At 38.8% G+C, this 19,912-nt stretch overlaps 2 protein-coding genes across 5 annotated transcripts in view; one reads left to right on the top strand and one right to left on the bottom strand.

The window, feature by feature from the left end:
* The window catches only part of NEMP2 (nuclear envelope integral membrane protein 2), a 28,028-nt gene extending 16,415 nt beyond the window's left edge, over window positions 1-11,613 (top strand). For both annotated transcript variants that reach the window (XM_053665060.1, XM_053665061.1), the window contains exons 7-9: window positions 1,441-1,666; window positions 8,528-8,704; window positions 9,421-11,613. In XM_053665060.1, coding sequence (XP_053521035.1) covers window positions 1,441-1,666; window positions 8,528-8,704; window positions 9,421-9,565 — 548 coding nt within the window. In that variant the 3' untranslated portion in view covers window positions 9,566-11,613. The remainder of the gene's footprint in view (window positions 1-1,440; window positions 1,667-8,527; window positions 8,705-9,420) is intronic.
* A 3,298-nt stretch (window positions 11,614-14,911) lies between these two features.
* Window positions 14,912-19,912, bottom strand: part of MFSD6 (major facilitator superfamily domain containing 6) — a 64,040-nt gene continuing 59,039 nt past the window's right edge. For all 3 annotated transcript variants that reach the window (XM_037162942.2, XM_053665058.1, XM_053665059.1), the window contains 2 exons: window positions 18,813-19,093; window positions 14,912-16,917 (listed from right to left, as the gene is read on the bottom strand). In XM_037162942.2, the coding sequence (XP_037018837.2) occupies window positions 16,714-16,917; window positions 18,813-19,093 (485 nt within the window). In that variant the 3' untranslated portion in view covers window positions 14,912-16,713. The remainder of the gene's footprint in view (window positions 16,918-18,812; window positions 19,094-19,912) is intronic.

Raw genomic sequence — 19,912 nt, 5'->3', positions numbered from 1 at the left:
TGAGGATTTTTAACAAAGAAGAAGAAAAGAAACTGCTTGTTCTCCTTGTTTCCTGTTACAACAAAAAAAATCAACTTTTTCTAATTGTTTTTAATTGGAACATAATGGAGAATGAGAGAATTAGTTTTCCTCTAACCCCAAATGTTTCACATAAGTTTACTTATCCAAAACAAAAGCAGTAAATTTTTTGGTTCATGTTAAGATTTTATGTTTTCAGTTCCTTTTTTTATGCTAACGTATTTTAAAAGTAAATTACTGAAATCGTGTTGTATTCCCCCAAAAGTGATTTTCAACCAATATGCCACAGGAATTTTTAAAACATGCCATACCTGACTAATTAGTCAGGGACACCGACCTCTTGTCCCTTAGACTGTCAAATAAAAAAAATAAGAATAGCCATCACAACAATAGCCATAGGGTGTGAATGAATCAAAATTATACTTATTTTATTCTCAGATCGGCAAAAAAAAATTTTTTTTCATGTGCTGCAAAATTTTAGTAATTAGTTTATGTGTGCCATGAGATGAAATGGGTTGAAAATTGCTGCCCTAAATACTTCACTGAGCATCTCTAAAAAAATGAGAGCGTTTTTCCTTTGTAGTCAAGCAAGTGTTAAATCTAAATATTACCCAGATCATGTTTAAATTTCTTAAATATATTTGATGGTTGGTTTTTATAAGCTGGGATATAGTCCACAATCATATTTTGTATCTGTTATGTCCTGTATCTTTTAATCCATAACAGTTCTTTTTTTTATCATAGTGATACGCTGAAGAGACCAAGCTAGTCATTCTATAGAATATCTCATAAGAATTTCTCTGATTACTCCTTTGTTGTATAATTTAACTTTATTTCTCTCTCCTCTGTATTGCCTGTTAATTGGAAATGAGATCTTAAGGCCCGCTTAGACACAGATGAAACAATTGGTGGAAAATCTAAGAAGCCACGTACACTTTACTGGATCACCACAGGGGGCACAGAATATCTTATCATCCCACCATTATTAATGCTCAAACCAAGCACTGGATTGCGAGGGTGACAGCCTGATACCTCCACTGTAAAATTATATTTTTGTGTTTGACTAGAAAGTAAAAGTGAAAAATAGGCTTTGTAGCACATTGTGACATATGCTGAGGCTTATCCCTGACCAAAGCAATCATAATAACATTTACCCTTTAGGACTCTGGACTGAAAAATAGACATATATTATAATAATTTATGATTATACAAGTCATAAATTATTGCAAGTCAGCCTAGTATTTCACATGAAAGGAATAACTAGCTTTAATGCCTTTTTCAGTTTTACTCCTTTGGAAAAAGAAAACAAAAATAAATATTTTTTCTGGTATGTTCTTAGGTCTCAGTCAAGGCTCTGACAGGTTTTTCACATAAATTTTTAAGTTCAGATTTATATTAGTTGACATGCTTTTGCTTTTACAGGCTATGTCTTGATAGCTGGATTTTTCAGCTTTGTTCTTTGTTACAAACATGGGCCCTTTGTTGATGAGAAGAGCATATGTCTCCTGACATGGACACTGCAGCTCCTCTCCCTGTTTCTCATCTATTTGGGTGCCACCGTTCCGCAGTTCGCATATGCAGTTATGATCCTCATGCTGTTGTCCAGGAACCTGCACCGCCCAGTGAAAGCATTCGGTTACATGATGTGGTATGTAGCTTTTTTCCTAAAAAAATTGACATTTTGAGCTCTGGTTTTACTTATTGTTTGGGGGAAGTTTTGAACGTATCATATTTAATTTCATAATTAACAACATTTTGTCTGGAGATTTCCCTGTGAGAGAATGGAGGATAGAGAATGGAAACATCTGGTCTAATCTCCATTGCAGTCTTTAGAGGTGTACCACCCACCCATCACTAGGTAATTACAGCTCATCCAGAATTCACTCAAGTCAGTGGCAGAATTACCTGGGCTCTGGGTTACCTAAAATTTCTACTTTCATTCTATATTTCCTTGCATTAGGGCCAAATACTGCTCTAGAGGTATTTGTTGTGTTTGAGATAAGAGGGAACACAAATGAATCATAAATGGTAGAAAGATATTATTTATATTTGGGACTTTCTTTTCTCTTAGGTTTTAAGTTAAGGATTAATCCTTTTGAAAGGATAAAAAGGTGAAGTAACTTCTATCATGATAGCTTTGTTATTCATGTCTGTCCTCATTCACTGAGTCTGACTGAACACCTGTTTTCATGTGAGGTGCACAGATTAAGGAAACTGTCCCTTCCCTTGCGGTGTACTTGCTGAGACAGAGGCATACATCGTCATACATTTGAAGCATTAAAATAGGCCTGCCTAGGGTTATTATAAAGGGATGTAGCATATAAAGTTCAGAAAAGTTTCTGTAAGTGATATTACTGGGTTGAATCTTAATGAGTCAAAATAGCAAGATTCATTACATGTAGGAAGGGCTTTTCCGACAGAGAGGAAGCCCAGTTTGGCACCATCGTGAGTCAGGCAAATGAGGTGGGCTTTGGATGGGCCATGGAGGCATCATAGGCCATGGTAATAAATCTAGTCTGACCCTGTATACAGTGGAAGGAGGTAACCAGTATGCATTTTAGTCAGTGCACCCTGACTGATGCCTAGACAGGAGTTATGTATCCAAATGCTTGAGGCCCCAGCAGGTACTGAGTGAGTGATACAAACACAGGTAAGGCAGTGGGGTGACCATTAGGACTATGGGAAATTTTACAATGCAGCTTCATTGAAAATGGGGAAGTTACCTCTCAGCTTGAGCTTATTGTTGCCATGTGGAAATGTGGGCCCTGCTTTGCCAGATCTTCCAGTTTTCTAGAAAAGCTAGAAATATGTATTAGAATGTGAATTCTGTTGATTTTTAAATGGTGGCAACTAATCTGAAAATAAAATTCAGTAAGCAAAAATCAAAGTTGAGGCCGTGATCACTCATCAGGCAGTGGGATGTGGTCCGTCTGCCATCTGGCAGAGGGTGGATGTAAGGGGAGAATCTGGGGCAGGAGACCAGTCCTCAGACATCACAATGCTCCAGGCAAGAGAGGTGAGGACTCAGAGTAAGGCACTGAGACCAGGGTGGAAGAGGGAGTTAATAAATGTTTCTGAGGTAAACTTGGCTGAAACAAAGGAGACTGTGGTAACTGGTAGTTTATGTATCTAGTGACTGCATGTGTGGTGATGTCGCAGGTTCAACAGTACACCAGTGTCAGGACAGTACACTCATGCAGAGGATGTTGGTGAGGCTGAGAGGCAGCAGGGCCAGGTTGGAGGGGCTGTTCTGGCTGATCTCTCTGCCCTGTGTCAGGACCCGATAGTGACTGGGATCACTGGGGGTCCCGCTGTCAGGAGGATGCTGACCACTTCACATCCCCCAGGCTGCTGCCCACTGCCAGGCTTGTATTTTGAGGAACCTAGGATAGAATTTTTTGTATGATGGTTCTTTTAAGCACTTTTTGTGCATTTTGTTATGATGAACGTAATAATAAAAATGTAGTATACCTTCCTCAAATTTTCATTTTGCTAGGGAATAATTATGTGACGACTTAAGAGATAAACAGGAATTTATTTATAGGTTAAATAATAAACCAGAGAAATAATACCTTGACTTGTAGAGCACTTTCTAGTTTGCAAAGAGCTGTCTGAATATATTTTAATAATATATGGTGGCTATTTTTTATGTTTATTTTTTTAAGCATATTTTATTGATCATGCTATTACATCCCATTTTTTTCTCCACTTTATTCCCTTCCATCCTGCATGCCCCCTCTCACCAGCATTTCACCTTAGTTCATGTCCATGGGTTGTACATATAAGTTTTTTGGCATCTCCATTTCCTATACTATTCTTAGCCTCCCCCTGTCTATTTTATACATACCAATTACTTTTCTTATTTCCTGTACGGTTTTCCCCATTTTTCTCCCTCCTTTTCCCCACTGATAACCCGCCATCTGATCTTCATTTCTGTGATTCTGTTCCTGTTCTAGTTGTTTGCTTAGTTCATTTTTGGTTTTGTTTTTTAAATTACATTTAGTTTTTAATAGTTATGAGTTTGTTGTCATTTTACTGTTCATATTTTTTATCATCTTCTTTTTCTTAGATAAGTCCCTTTTAACATTTCATATAATAAGGGCTTAGTGATGACGAACTCCTTTAACTTGACCTTATCTGGGAAGCACTTTATCTGCCCTTCCATTCTAAATGATAGCTTTGCTGGATAGAATAATCTTGGATGTAGGTCCTTGCCTTTCATGACTTCGAATATTTCTTTCCAGCCCCTTCTTGCCTGTAAGGTTTCTTCGGAGAAATCAGCTGACAGTCTGATGGGAACTCCTTTGTAGGTGACAGTCTCTTTTTCTCTTGCCAGTTTTAGGATTTTCTCCTTATCTTTAATCTTGGGTAATATAATTATGATATGTAATGTAATTATAATGTATTTATGCCTTGGTGTGTGCTTCTTTGGATCCAACTTCTTTGGAACTTTTTGGGCTTCCTAGACTTCCTAGAAGTCTATTTCCTTAGCCAGATTGGGGAAGTTCTTTGTTATTTGTTCAGGTAAGTTTTCAATTTCCTGCTCTTCCTCTTTTCCTTCTGGTATCCCTATGATTTGGATGTTGGAAAGTTTAAAGTTGTCCTGGAGGTTCCGAGGCTTCTCCTCATTTTTTTGAATTCTTGTTTCTTCATTCTGTTCTAGTTCGTTTATTTCTTCCTTCTGCTCCAAACCGTTGATTTGAGTCCCTTTTTTCTTCCCTTCACTGTTGGTTCCTTGTACATTTCTCTTCATTTCACTTGGCATAGGCTTCACTTTTTCCTCTATTTTGCAGCCATACTCAACCATTTCTGTGAGCATCCTGATTACCAGTGTTTTGAACTCTGCATCTGATAGGTTGGCTATCTCTTCATGGCTTTGTTCTATTTTTGGAGCTTTGCTTTGTTCTTTCATTTGGGCCGTATTTCTTTGTCTCACACATGCGTGAGACAAAGCCTTAGGTATTCACTATTCACGTGTAAGGGGCAGAGCCTTAGGTATTCACTATGGTGGGTCAATTTATGGCACTGCATGTGGCACTGTATGTGGGGGAGGGGTCCTAGAGCAGTGCCTCTTGTTTGGCTCTTAGCCAGCTTTCCGTTAGTTCCCCTGCTACCCACAAGCAAATCTGGCTCTTCTGGAGCTGATTCCCAGATAGGTGGGTTTTTGTAGGTTCTAGGATCCTGTGGGTTTCTCCAGTGAACTCTCCTGTGAGGCTAGGAGTTTCTCCTGCTGCCACAACCCCCATGGATTTTTATAGCCAGAGGTTTTGAGGCTTTCTTTTACTGAGATGGAACCCTGGGTTGTGCAGTCTCTCTCGCTCCCTGGTTGTTCCTCCCTGTTTATCTGCACATATATGTGGGACCACCAGCTGCCATCTTGCCTGCCCAGTACTCCAGCCACCACCTTGCTGGGTGTCCTCTCTGCCCTGGCTGCCCATTTTCGCACCTCTTACCAGTCTGGATGAATGTTTCTTTAACTTCTTGATTGTCGAACTTCCATCCAGATTGATTTTTTGGTAGATCTGGTTGGTTTTGTTTTTAAATTTGTTGTTGTCCTTCTTTTGGTTGTAGGAGGAGGCAAAGTGTATCTGCCTTCGCCTCCATCTTGGCTGGAAGTGCCAGATCCATTTTTTTATTATTATACTTAATTGAACACTTACTATGGACCACTCACTGTGCTAACAGCACTTTATATGAAATATTTCATTTAATTTTATTGTGACCTCATAAGGTAGATGTTACTATTTTCCTGTGGGTTTTTTTTTTTTTTATGTAAGCAAACTGAGGCTCAGAACTGTTAAGAAATTACTCCAGTTTACACAGTGGGTGAACCTCCAAGCGAGGACTGTGCCTCAGTCCTCTGCTCAGAGGCTAGGGCTTTTCCTCTAAGGAAACCGGCCTAGGCATTCAGAAAAGGAGAAGGAAATAATGTCAACAGTTCCCTAATCCAGCATATCAAACACCAGACGATCATTAAAAGTTAAAAGATTTCTCAGGACCCCATCCTCAAAAAGATATATGTTCAATACACCTGCTGGTAATTCTAATGCTTATCCAGATTTTGGAATCTCTGGTTAAATTAAAATTTAAGCTACCCAAAACCTTTTCTAAAAAATTCATTTATAAATATATACCTTATCATCATTACCATTTTTATGAGATTGTTTCCTTTAGAATATTCCTGTTAGGACAAAATTCTAGTCATGAGCTCTTCAGCATGTAGGAAAGCAAGAATTATAAGTTATTGTACATACAGGACCCTTGTACAATAATTACTCCCTCTGTCTGTGATTAATCAGAATCACCACCACTAGGTGGAGGTGACATCCTACAAATCCTTCTGCTTCTCTCTCTAGAAGATAAGTGGTAAATGATTATTGGAACTCCATAAAAGGCCATCCCAAAGGCTTGCTTCTGTTAGTGCCCAAGAAAATCAGCAAGCCAAGAATAAAGAAGCCAGACTTTTAAGTGTCTGGTGATTAGAAATCACTGAGGAAGAAAGATACAATTAATATTTCTATTGCAAATTGATTTTTAAGTATATTTTATTGATTATGCTATTACAGTTCCATATTTTTTCTCCCCTTTATTCCTCTTACATCCTGCAGCCCCCTACCCTCCAGCATCCCCCCACTCCCTAGTTTATGTTCATGGGTTATATATATAAGTTCTTTGGCTTCTCCATTTCCTATACAATTCTTAACTTCGCCCTATTTTGTACCTATTAATTACGCTTCTTATTCCCAGTACCTTCCCCTACCCCCATTCTCCTCACCCTTCCCATTGATAACCCTCCATTTGATCTTCATTTCTGTGATTCTGTTCCTGTTCTAGTTGTTTGCTTAGTTCGTTTTTGGTTTTGCTTTTGTTTTTTTAGGTTCAGTAGTTGATAGTTGTGAGTTTGTTGTCATTTTACTGTTCAGAGTTATTTAATCTCCTTTTTCTTTGATAAGTCGTTTTAACATTTCGTATAATAAGGGCTTGGTGCTACTGTACTCCTTTAACTTGACCTTATCTGGGAAGCACTTTATCTGCCTTTCCATTGTAAATGATAGTTTTGCTGGATAGAGTAATCTTGGGTGTAGGTCTTTGCCTTTTACGATTTGAATACTTCTTTCCAGCCCCTTCTTGCCTGTAGGTTTCTTTTGAGTAATCAGCTGACAGTCTTATGGGCACTGCTTTGTAGATAACTGTCTCCTTTCCTCCTGCTGCTTTAAGATTCTCTCCTTATCTTTAATCTTGGGTAATGTGATTATGATGTGCCTTGGTGTGTGCTTCCTTGGGTTCAGCTTCTCTGGGCTTCCTGGAAGTCTATTTCCTTTGCCAGATTGGGGATGTTTTCCTTCATTATTTGTTCAAATAAGTTTTCTATTTCTTGCTGTCCCCCTTCTCCTGGCAGCCCTACAATTCAGATACTAAAGCACATAATGTTGTCCCAGAGGTTCTGAAGCCTCTCCTCATTTTTTTGAATTCTTGTTTCTTCATTCTTCCTGGCTGGATATTTATTTCCTCCTTTTGTTCCAAATATTGATTTGAGTCCCAATTTCCTTTTCTTCACTGTTGGTTCCCTGTATATTTTGCTTTATTTTACTTTGTTTAGCCTTCATTTCTTCATTTTGTGACCAAGCTCCATCACTTCTTTGAGCATTCTGATTACCAGTGTTTTGAACCCTGCATCAGATAGGTTGTGTATCTCCTTGTCACTCAGCTCTTTTTCTGTAGTTTTGATCTATTCTTTCATTTGGGCCCTATCTCTTTGTTTCGGCACACCTGTTATATTGTAAGGGGTGGAGCCTTAGATGTTTGCCAGGGTAGTGCTACCTTTGTGTCTGGGTTGTGGCGCTGTCTGTGGGGCAGGGATCAGAGAGGGAACAAGGCTGCTTGCTCGATCCTCCTTAGCCCCACTTTCTAACAACTCTTCTGTGAGACTGGGAGTTTCTCCTGTTTTCCCATCTTCTACAGTATTTTTCCACTAGAGGTTTTGAGACTAGTTTCCTGGTGAGCCAGCCCCTCCTCACCTGTGTGGTCCACTGCCTTACACGAGTCCCGTCTGCCCACCCAGCTGCCCATCTCAGTTTCCTCCTACTGGTCCAGATAAATGTTTCTTTAACTCCTTGGTTGTCAGAGTTCCATGCAGTTTGCTATTTTGGCAGTTTTGGTTTATTGTTTTACAGTTGATGGTTATCCTTTTGGTTGTATAAGGAAGTGAAACATTTCTACCTACTTGTCCATCTTGGCTGGAATTCCTTCATATTGTATATAGGACATTGAGTATCAAATGCCTTAGGTCATTTTTTAGGATGGTCCAGAGGAAGGGTAATGTACTCTCAAGCCCATACTGCATATTTTAAGTACATTATTCACAATAACAACAAAAAAGTATAGTATGGTATAAAGGAAGTTAAGAAATATTACTGTTACTGTCAAAGAAATGTAGTTTCAAAATCTTAAGGGTTAAATTGAATAATGGAACATAAGGAATCTAGCAACCAAATGCCACATGTCTTAGGAAAATGAAGAAATGGTTTACATCAAAAAAGCTGGCAGTCAAGTATCTTACTGAAGATGAATACAGGGAGCAAGCTGATGCTGAAACAACCAGCGCTTTGGAGGAACTGCGTCAAGCCTGCCTTAGACCTGGCTTCTCGTCATGGCTGGCCGTCTCCAGACTCCAGGCTCCTAAGAAGTAAGCCCTGTTCAGCTACTGGACCACAGCTTGGGTTAGAATTACTGTGAAAGTACCGTGATGGTTTGGTACAGTTACTCCAGATTAGAAACAGACTACTTCCCTGGATAACACATGCGGTGGCGGCTGTCAGAGGTTCTTCCTTTTCCCCAGTGCTCTGACTCACACAGTAGAACTGGTAATGTCAGAATAAATACTGATCTGATGTGCTTTATAGGGAAGGCCGTATGACGCCATTCATATTAGGAGAAAGGTGGAATGGGCTTTGTCATCTTCACATTCTACCGATGTGGAAAGTAATTTGTAAAGGTCACTAAGAGAGGCACATCGCCCCAGCATCTCCTCCCTTGCTGCTTTCCCTTCTTCATAGCTTTGTTCAAATACCAGTACACTCGAATTATAGATCAGAGGGGGGAAGTATTGACACGAAAATAATAAATAATAAATCTAAATTAATAAGAAGAGATGAATTAGAAAACAGGAGTGTGTGCATTTGGCAGCACTCAGTGCTTATGCCTGTTTCTCTGCGCTGTCCCTGAATGTCTTGAGAAGGATCACATAAGCCATTCCTGTTTTTACACCCACTGTGTAAATGCCATTCTCTGTTGCTGCGAAGCCCAATTTAATTAAGGAGGACATGTAGCAAGGGAACTGTTATCTTTCGAATAAACCTTTCTGTGGTAACATTAACGTTATTTAAAACAAAAACTTAATAGGTTTGCAGACTTTGTTCTTGGAGGAAGCCACTTGTCGCCTGAAGAAATTAGTCTTCATGAAGAACTATATGGCCCTGGGGGAGCCTTCTTGGAAGAGCAGCTTTTTAACCTGAGAGAACTACCTGACAGTCTACCTGAACATTGACTTCGTCTGCATGACGAACTGGGTAAAAACTAAGAATCGTCTTACAGTTTTATGGAACAGTAGCAAAAGCATTTGCTATGGAGAAAAACCAAGTCACATCGGAAAGGGAATCTATACTGTATGGAAGATAACTGATCATTCTTGGCCAGTTCTGCTATTTATGTTACCATACGCCACCAAGATTCTATGACATTACCACTTCCCTTGAATGAAGATTTTCATTAGGAACAAGGGAATTGTGTTGATCTTCAAGGGGCCAGTAAGTGTGAACAGGTGCCTTGTCAACACAGGGCATTATATCCTCTCAAACCCCAGAGCCTGTGTCAAAAGACTCTGCATTGCTCTTCCTAAATGTTATCAATGTAAGTGCTGGCAGAGACCTATGATATGCTGGACGTATAGTCCACTGATGCTAATAAGTGTTAGTCGGTAAAGGGATTCTGAGGTCAACTAAGACTGATAAAAGTTAGACAAAAGTCCTTCAGGACTTCTCAGGACATTTAAAAATGCTAATATACATAGCGTATCTCCTAAAGAGGAAAATTGTGTGCAGAAGTTTCCAACTTAATCTGACCACAGAACCATTCATCAGATTGATATTCCTTGGTACTCCTGTTTAGAAAATGCTAATGATGGAGGAATTAAGGTTTAGGGACATTACCCAACATGTTGAAGACCACAGAGCTATTTAAGGCAGCACGGGAACTAGAGCTTCAGCCCAAGCATTTCTTATGACTCAGGTAGAAGAGACCTTTAAAGGCAAGCCAAAAGGTCAACTCCCCACAGCCTTGGGTCTCACGGTATTAGTGACTTTATTTTTTAATAATGGCCAACTAGTTATTTGGTAATTGTGATAAAGAGAAACATTTCCTAAGATTCTATTTTAAAGTTTTGATAATATTTTTATAGATATATAATAAGGATTAGAAATTAGAATTACTTTTTATATTTTTTTGTATTTTGAAGACATTTAATGTCTTATGACATTGCAAGCTGACTGGTTCATTTTTAAAACTTGTGTAGTTGCATATGCTGGTAACAATTTCTGACAAAACAGATTTGTGATCTTTCTTACAGAGAACACATCTTGTTTTTCCTAATTCATGATGTTAAACTTCAGAGTAAAACTCTGAGGCTCTGACCTTGGACCCTGAGTAATGGGGACCTAAAGAGGTCTAAGAAAAGATCTGAACATGGCAAACCCATCTAAGTGTTAAGATGTTGCTTAATTGATTCTCTTTAAGAATTAAACTGAGGCATTTTTGCTGTGATAGGACCATAAAAAATAGAGGTGTAAAGAATGAGGGCTCTTTCACTAAAAAGAGGTTACGGAGGTGGGATGTGTAGAGAATTCAGGCACTGCTTTCCTGAGCCAAATTTAGTAGAGTTGTTCTAAATTATTGAATAAGAGCATGTCTACTCATTTAGAACTTTCTAGATTGATTTCAAAATGACATTTCCTCTTTAAGCTGTGTGTCAGTGTTTTACAGGTCTCCGTTTTTGCCAGACACCTTTTAATATGAGGAGCTTTGTTATTTTTGTGAAATGCACTAAATTCAGTGTGTGCTTTCACATAGACTCTGAATTTAGAAATAACATATCTTCTATTCAGATTTATGATCATGATGTTTTCTAAGTGTAAACAGCTCTAACATTATTTTTATGATAGTTCAACTTGATTTTTTGATAACTGTATTTATTGGTTACACATTATAAATATGTCAGATGCCTCAGTGGTTCTGCTCACCACATTCGTCTCCCAAGAGAGTTTTTGTCCTACAAAATGTGTGTGAATAACGTATGAAGAGTCTGCTGGCATTCCCAGGAGACATCCCAGCCAAGACTGCCACTGGGACTTATCTGTGCCAGGGTAGAGAGCTGCTGACCAAGCTAGGGGTAACCATCACAATAAAAACAGCTAAAGAAAAAGAGCAACAATCTTCCAGGATGTTTTTCATGTTTTTTTAAAAGGAAGTCATGGAATTGTCAGTGTTTGTTATATGAGTACTGTGAAAAGCTAAACAATTAAAAGCATTGCTTGTAATATATTTGGTATTATTTCTGTTGTGTTTATTTGATTTGGGCTTTATTATAGGGCTGATCACATACAGATAACTCTCATAAGAGATCTTTTGCCTTCCTTTTCTTCTTCCTTTCCCAGTCTCTTTCTCCCTCTCCCTTCCTTTCTTTATTTAAAGGCCTTTAAAACACTTTAAATAACCATTAAGTTATTTAGCTCTGTCCACAAAATAGCTCTGTCCTTCATAGGTGGTTGAAAGTTTGCTTTGAGTTTCACACCATCAGAGGTGTGCAGCTGTGGAGCCTAAAGAACCCTTTGTTGTGTTATTGCTTCCACTAAGTGCCTCACAAAAGCTTATTGTTGTTAGCAAGCTGGACTATTTGACACCAAAAAGTGTAGGTGAGAAATAGTGGCAGTGGCCATGCTTAAACATTCATATCATTCAGTGCTATCTTTAAAAGGTTTTAAAACACATTTTACATATCACAAAAAATGTTTTGTGAATTAGTTATATTTGTTTGCCAGTAATACTTAGGGATAAATAACAGGAGAGTGCCCATCTGACATTTAGGATATTTGAACTTATACCTTTTTTAAAAATTAAAAATTTAAGAGATTTTAGATTTCAAGAGCTTTAATATAGATGAATGGGTTTTACCAATCTGTCTAAACATTTGGATGAATTAAGACCCATAAAATGATGTCAAGAAAAAGGATCTTACATTATTCTGTATGAGATTATTCCCCACAGTTAGAGAAGTACAATTTTTAAAAATCAGCCTTTTATCCAACTGATAGAAGGATGCTGTGTGTAGGTAACATAATGAATGTGAAATTCTGAAAAAGCCTGCAGTTACAGGAATTTTAGGTGACTCCAGGAGCAGCTGCCTTCTGATACCCCACTGGGGATGACATTGATGAGTATGGATGTGACTCTTAGCCTTATTGATTCAGAACCTTCATTTCTGCCATTGCACTCTTAGAAGACCTTTCTCACATTAGCCAGTCTATGTAGTCCATCCATTTAGTGATTCATAGCCAACAATGTAACTAGCATTAGGATAAAATATAACCAGCAGATTCTCTCTCAGAAGACAGATCTGCAAGGGGTCAAATTGTAGTAAGAACATTGCTTGGTGAACAGAGAGAGGATGTGTTGTTATTCACATGTTTAATGTCATGAAACCAAAAAGTCTTATGCAAACACCTCACAATGGGCCTAGACTTGCTAAAGTGATAGGTATCCAGTTTATTGACAGAGACCACCCCTTCCTTTATGTAGGCCCTGACAACTTTTTTCCTCCTTGTGACTGCTGTTTTCCTAATCTTGTTATTCATCAACATCTGAAGTCCCTTCTCGTGGGCATGTTCATTAAAATGTAAAAATCTTCAGTCTTCCTCTGGTCTACAATCCCTGAATGTAAATTTCAGGGATTGTGTTGGATCCCCAGAGATTAGGGATAAGTATATATTTACCAGGATAAATCTTAGGAGGTACAGTGGGATAGCTGTTCTTGTTTATTATTTTAATAATTTGGGGGGGTTAGATTTGGTCCATTCTCCTAAAAAGCAGTGATGAAAAGGAAGAGTACTAGTATTCATTGGAGCTCTGTCAGGCAGTATACTAGGCACTTTCGGTGCATCCTCATTTGAACCTCAGAACCACTCTAACACTTTTTAGTACTATGTCCACTTTACAGGTGAAAGACCCAGAGACGTAAGAGAAGGTTGCTGAAGAACATACACAGCTAAAGTAGTAGAACCAAAATTTAAGCCCCAGTGTGTCAGTGCCCATGTCCTTTCTACTTTCTTTATTGACATCTTTTTAAAAAGTTAGTCAAAGAAGGGGCCTCTTAGTGAATCCATTCAGGAGATGTCTGCATCTTTTGCTGTTATGCATGTGCCAGTGACCAGTGCCTTGTAGTTATGTGTACAGTAGATAATGGTCCACAACAGTGATTTTCTAAACTATCTAACAGTACTTTTATAATATATACAAAAATAAATTAGAAAAATTGATTCTGAAAGACATACCAGATATAAACCCTTCTTGATTTCTGGGTCACTGATCTTCAGAGTCCCTGCCAACCTCTTCAGTTTTCTCTGCCAGGTTGCCACACCGTTCAGGTCACCACCAGGGTATATGGGGTTTGGCACTCAGAACTAACAAAGCAGCTAGATTTCTAGGCATCTGAGACTATCTAGAAATCCTCCAAACTTTTGGCATCTCTGGGCCACACATTAAATACATTGTGACACATAATCACAAAAAAATAATGTTTTAAGTAAATTTACAATTTTGTGTTGGGCCACATTCACAACCATCCTGGGCTGCAGGCAGCCCATGGGTCGCAGGTTTGACACCCCTATATGGAAATATAGCCACAGGAGGAAGGGGTTCAGGCCAGGGCTGCTTTCTGGCTTATTCTACAACAGAAGCAGGAGTGGCTGTCATGCATTCCAGAGTGAAGGAAGGTGCTGGTAGACCTCTACTTGGGCATCAGATTTGAGTTACAATTTTGGCTTTATGAACTTGGTCCCACAACGAAGCTGTGTTAGGTCTAGAAACTTCATATTTAAAATGGGGATTGTGATGAGGATAAAATGAGAATCTCCAGCATGTAAGAAGCGACCAGTAACTATTGGGTATGGGCTCCTTTTCCTGAATTCACTGCTTAACTCCATATTGGCTGCAAGAAATACTGCTTAAGTAATGGGCCCAGCAGCCCCATCAGTATTGGAGGTGGGGGTACTGCAAATCAGAGGGAAGCTCTCGGCTGACTTTTTGCTCCACGTGGCCAGTAAAGCAGTGTTGTCTTCCTGTGGATTGTTCAGGCTTTTCATGAGTTTACTGGCTACTGGAGCTATATGTATTATAATCGTCTATTATTTTATTTAAGACTTTGGTTATAGTTTCATAATTAGCAGCTAACCTCTTTGGATCCACACAAACTCAGCACTCTGGGTAATTCACTCTTTCTGCAATCATAAAAGAAAGAGTCATTAAATCAGTGATTACCAGCCTGGGCTTTGTGATACCCCTGGGAATTTCCAAGGAATCTCAAGAGGGCTTATAAAATTCTCAAAACAAAATTGAAATTGAATTCACCTTAATATGTTTTAAAATGGCACTTGAGAGGACAGAAAAAAAGGCCACAAAGTCCACACACCCATGAAGATGTCTGTTCTAAAAAGATGAAATTTCTGCATCACCGAATCAGCTCTCACACGACAGGTTTCATAACAAAGGCCTGTTGATTCTGGTTTTATCTGTTAACAGAGTAAAAGGACTTCTGTTGGTTTGTTCACATCTTTATCATTTGAGGAATATTTAAAAATGGTGTTTATTTTTGTCTCAACATATCAACTGTGCATTTCCAAAACAGCAGGCTTTTCAATGAATAAATGAGAACTGTAAACACAAGATACAGTGTACATTTTTGACTTCTTCCTACAGTCAGTTTCACAAATCCACATACTGTACATTCATAGGTGAGGTTCAGCCTGTCACACATTTCTTTATGTCTATAATTACATAAGCACAATACATCTGATTTTTAAAGGTCACTTAAAATGAGTCATGATAATTTATAGTACAGTACGTTTCAGTTCAAGTGCAAAAATAATTATTTGCTTAATTCCATTTCTTTCTGTTATTTTTTTTAAGCTGTGTTTTGCGGTGCTAGATGTCCAAGTGTGAAATTTCTTCTCCCAGATGCAGTTTGAGACAGAAGGATGATATCATGGAGAAACTCTTACTTTACAACTGATCCTGTTTAGTCAGGGTCAGGGGGTAAAGTGAGTTGCTCTTTTTAAACTCCGCTCTGTCCCTTCCTTTCTGCTGCACTCATCCACAGCTATCACGTGCCCTATAATTGACCTTCATTCCGCTAGGGCAGCGCTCCTGTTTCCACAGCCGTCTCCTAAGGCTTTCTGTTAACCTCAGCTTTCATTTTTAGCAGCAAGCTTTATGCGTGGTTCACCCAGCCACTGTGCTGACAGCAGTTGTAGCATTTACGGTAGCACACCCATATTTGAACTGTCCAGTGTCTGACTGTGTCTTCATGGGAAAAAAGATACTGAATTTGTTTCTTTAGTCACTGAAAAGTATAGTTATTTCTTATTCCTGTCCTTTCATTCCTGGTTTCCACCTACCCCCCTCACCAAAAACACAACAAAAACTGACCCCTTTTATAATTTTTAAAAATTGTATCCCTTCCCCAGGCACTTAAATCTTATACTGTTATTTGTAAGTAGTACTGCTTAAAGAAACCTTTAGGAATTCAGTGATTTAAAAAAAAATTCCATCAGCCGAGTAGAGCCTGAACCACTGTAAAATCGTATATAGTGATATAGGCTACTTACAGTATCGATATATTTAGTAAACCCTGTCTGTTAGGTTACAGGATACTGAGTTGGTTTATTTGGAATATTCCCTCCTCTGGTCTTAAAGCCCATTTAAAACAAAAGGCATTTTAAAGCTCAGCTTAGCTTGCAGTAGTCAATAACAGCTTTTGCTCAAAGAATTTACTATTTTCATTGTATACCATACACATATAAAAATATATTTGCTAAAGATATGCCAAGTTTCTTATGAAACTTGTTCTAAACAAAAGTATATATGCTACTAACTTTTTCTGCTTACTGTATTTTTTTAAATCTTACAATTTTTAAATGGTTCTTTTTAAGAGAAACAAAATTATAGGGGTATTCTGTTTCTTCCTGGTTTGCATTAAGAACCAAATAATTAGAATAAATAATCAGAAGAGGGAAATTACATCAGCACTCACTTCGTGATGCTTTCCTTCCCTACACTTACTTAGTGTAACTGCTGGTTTCAACTCATACTGCCCTGGCAGAGAAGTCCGTAGTCCTTAAACTAACCACCAAAGAACAGAAAGTCCTCACTGAACTCCATTTCCTTTCTGTGATTCCAGTGGGCTGTTTCTGCCAATATGTACTGTAGCTACTATGTGTGTGTGTTTCCATGTTAATGAGTTCAGGTATCTAGAAGTGGGTGTGGTGCAGTGCTCCTCAAGGTGAAGCATGTCCTGGGTTCGGGACACCTCTCCCTCTGTCCTGGCGGAGGAGCCCAGTTCCATGCAGGGTGTGAGATGAGCAGGACCCCTCAGTGTCCCCCAGTGGCAGGCTGAGCCTGCTGGTCCTCACTTTCCTTTGCTCGCTGGTCCACACTGGGGTGAGTGGAGCTGCTCTGTGTCTGAGATGTTGCTGTTTGAGGGGATGTTTGGTTTCCAGATGGTTCGGAGTGAATCTCACATGGGACAGGCTGGGCTCCACCAGCTGGAGACTCTCCCCGATTTTCACTGGTCCCCTGGAAGGAGAAAACAGGAGATGCCTCACAGTCAGTGTTAGCAAACAAATCGACACCTTTCATATATGCTTTCCAGTAAGACATAGGAAACTTGAGGAGAACATCCTCAAGTGACCACTTCAGGGGTAATAATGGAATAAGGGCAGAATGTCTTACCTTTCATCTCTTTTCCTATGTGCAACTGCCAGAGCCGCATGAAAAACACAAACACTATAAGCAGACTTATCTTGTGGATAAAGGAACATTACTATCAAAATGCCTATTACTACTAGGAATACAATTTACAGCATAAATATTTACAGAGCCACTGTGGCAGGTCACTGGGCAAGCAACATGGGCCTGAAACTCCGGCCACTTGCTGAGACCACAGAATTCAACAGTTGGAAGGTACCTTGTTTCTAAGGAAGTAAGGCCTCGGAGACAGGGCCAGGGAAGGAATGTCCTGAAACTAAGAGTCTGATGTATATTTGGGATTTAAAAGTATACACTAACAGTAAAATAAGACAGAACATCCACATAAAAAAGGGAATGTAAACAAGCACTTAGATAACAGAGTAAGTGAGGGAACACAGGCTCTAGCACAACACCCGTAGCGTGGCTCCACGTGCTACAGTCCTGATTTTTATAAGTCAGGACACTTTTTTTTAAGCGTTTTCTTGTAAATTAGTACCTATCACTTGAAATAGATAAGCACCAAAAAAAGTTTGATTTTTGTGATTAATTCTAAAATGAAAACAGAATCTTAGTATAATGGTTTCTTCATAAGAATAACTGAGCCATGCCAGCTAGATTTCATTAATCTTAACATATCAGGAAAAAAATCTAATGATACTTAAGCCTCCCAAGCTTCTGTGAAAATGACAATGAGCACCCTCAGTGAACACTGCTCTTCAAGTAAAAAACATCCTTTCTCCTGCTTCATTCACTTCTGGCTTTGTATCTTCCATATACCCCTCACCCCAATATTCTCTTTTTTGACCAGGTAGAGGATTCGTGTGAGTTTATTATTTTAATAAGTAGGACCATGCATTGACCAGAATGCATTACAGTTAGTGAAGAATGAGGTTTGGTGTAAGTTATGGAAATATTATGTTAGTTTACTAAGTCATGATAAAGGCCATTCAAATCTTCTAAAAAGGAAGTTACTCAAATTACTTTTTATTTTTATGTCTTATGTGTCCTCTGAAGCCGCTCTAGACATAACACATCAAATGAAAGGGAGTGACCAACAAACACAAGGAAGTGGACTCCTTACTTCGGCTAAGGTGTTCATCCAAGTCACACTTAATCATTTTTCAAAGGCAGTATAGAGTTTTAAGTACAATTACCCAGTTTTGCCAACATAATGATTTGATGTTATGCAGGAGAGACCATACCTCTGAAGATAAGAAAAATCATACTTTTTATTTTTCATGTGAGGCCACCAGCAAAACTACACTTCCACTGAGTTAAATGTCCTTTTCCGACCCATACAGAGGCTCAATGTACTCATTAATTCATCAGATGTTTTTTAAGATTCTATTATTTATACTGTCCCCACTAGAACTTTAGAATTACAGAGATTAATGCCCCCCAAAGCAAGAGACATACATCCTCACTGCAACTGGTATCCACCAGTACTGAAAATGTAAAGAAATACACAAAATCAGATTTATTTTCTTTCTTTCAAGAAGCAGTTGTCTTCTCTGTGAAGCCTTCCTGCACACTCCAAGGCAGGGTTTTCCCTCTATGGGACCTTGTCATTGTACACACCTCTACAATGCACTTGTCACAGAGTACTGAAATTATTTGTCTGCATGTCTGTTTTACCTAGCAGACCTTCCATAATCTTGTGACTGAATAAGTGAATAATGAAGTCTGAGCCCACATATGGTAAGCCAGCAGAGGAACTTTACCTGTAAAGGCTGTATCTCAGAAGCACGGTTGTCTCTTGTTAGCTGCATCATCTCTTTGATTTGGTAGAGTGCGTAAACAAAGGTCACCCAGGGAGAGGAGCTGACTCCCCAGGCTGGCTTGTTCACATCCTCCTGTTCTTCCTGATGCTTGGTTTTCTTGGGTGGAAGTCTGGGCTCAATGCGTGGCATGACATCTTCTGTCTGTTGCTGTACCAAGTCGATAGTTGCTATGGGAACAGGACTTGATGGAACAGGAATCCTTTCTGCCAACATTGTCTTGTCTTTAGAGAAAAGCATGTTTAAATCATTTTTAAGATTTCTACATATTTAAGCAAACAAAAATAAGCAGATAGGCCTATTCTAGTGTACTTGGCAACATTAATTGCTGTGTAGTAAGGGGTTCTTTACTTGGGTACAAGGACTGAGCAAATGAACATGAGGTTATCTTGCAGGGTCTCCTTGTAGGGCTTAATGGATAAGACTTTCTATTTACTTATGAAATGTATTGTTCATTCGATTTAGATATAACATCAGTTGGGCACAGGTTGCAGTGAGTGGTGCTTTAGGTGCACTTAGGGGTTGAGATTTTAAAAAGAAGCATCGAAACAGAAAAAGTCACAAGATAGCTGTTTTTATTGGCCTTTTATTGGGTTGGCCAAAAAGTTCATTTAGTTTTTTCTGTAAGAAGGCTCCAGTAGCACTTAGTTGTTTTTAACTTCATTTGAAACAATTTTGTTAGATTGTATTGTGACAGCTGTCATTATCAGCATGCACTTAAAAAAGCTTACAAAAATTGGTGAATTTTTAGATAGCCATTTTATATCAAAGATGGAAGAAAATATGCAACATTTTTGGCATATTATGCTCTATTATTTCAAGAAAGGTAAAAACACAACTGAAGTGCAAAAAAAGATGTGTGCAGTATATGGAGAAGGTGCTGTGACTGATCGAACATATCAAAAGTGGTTTGTGAAGTTTCGTGCTGGAAATTTCTCATTGTACGATGCTCCACGGTTGGTAGACCAGTTGAAGTTGATAGCAATCAAATCGAGACATTAACTGAAAACAAACAGTGTTCTACCACACAAGACATAGCCAAC

This window comes from Artibeus jamaicensis, unplaced genomic scaffold (assembly GCF_021234435.1).
Source record: "Artibeus jamaicensis isolate MK-2021 breed Jamaican fruit bat unplaced genomic scaffold, CSHL_Jam_final contig_391, whole genome shotgun sequence".
Classification (NCBI taxonomy): Eukaryota; Metazoa; Chordata; class Mammalia; order Chiroptera; family Phyllostomidae; genus Artibeus; species Artibeus jamaicensis.
This window is presented reverse-complemented; position numbering and strand designations above follow the sequence as displayed.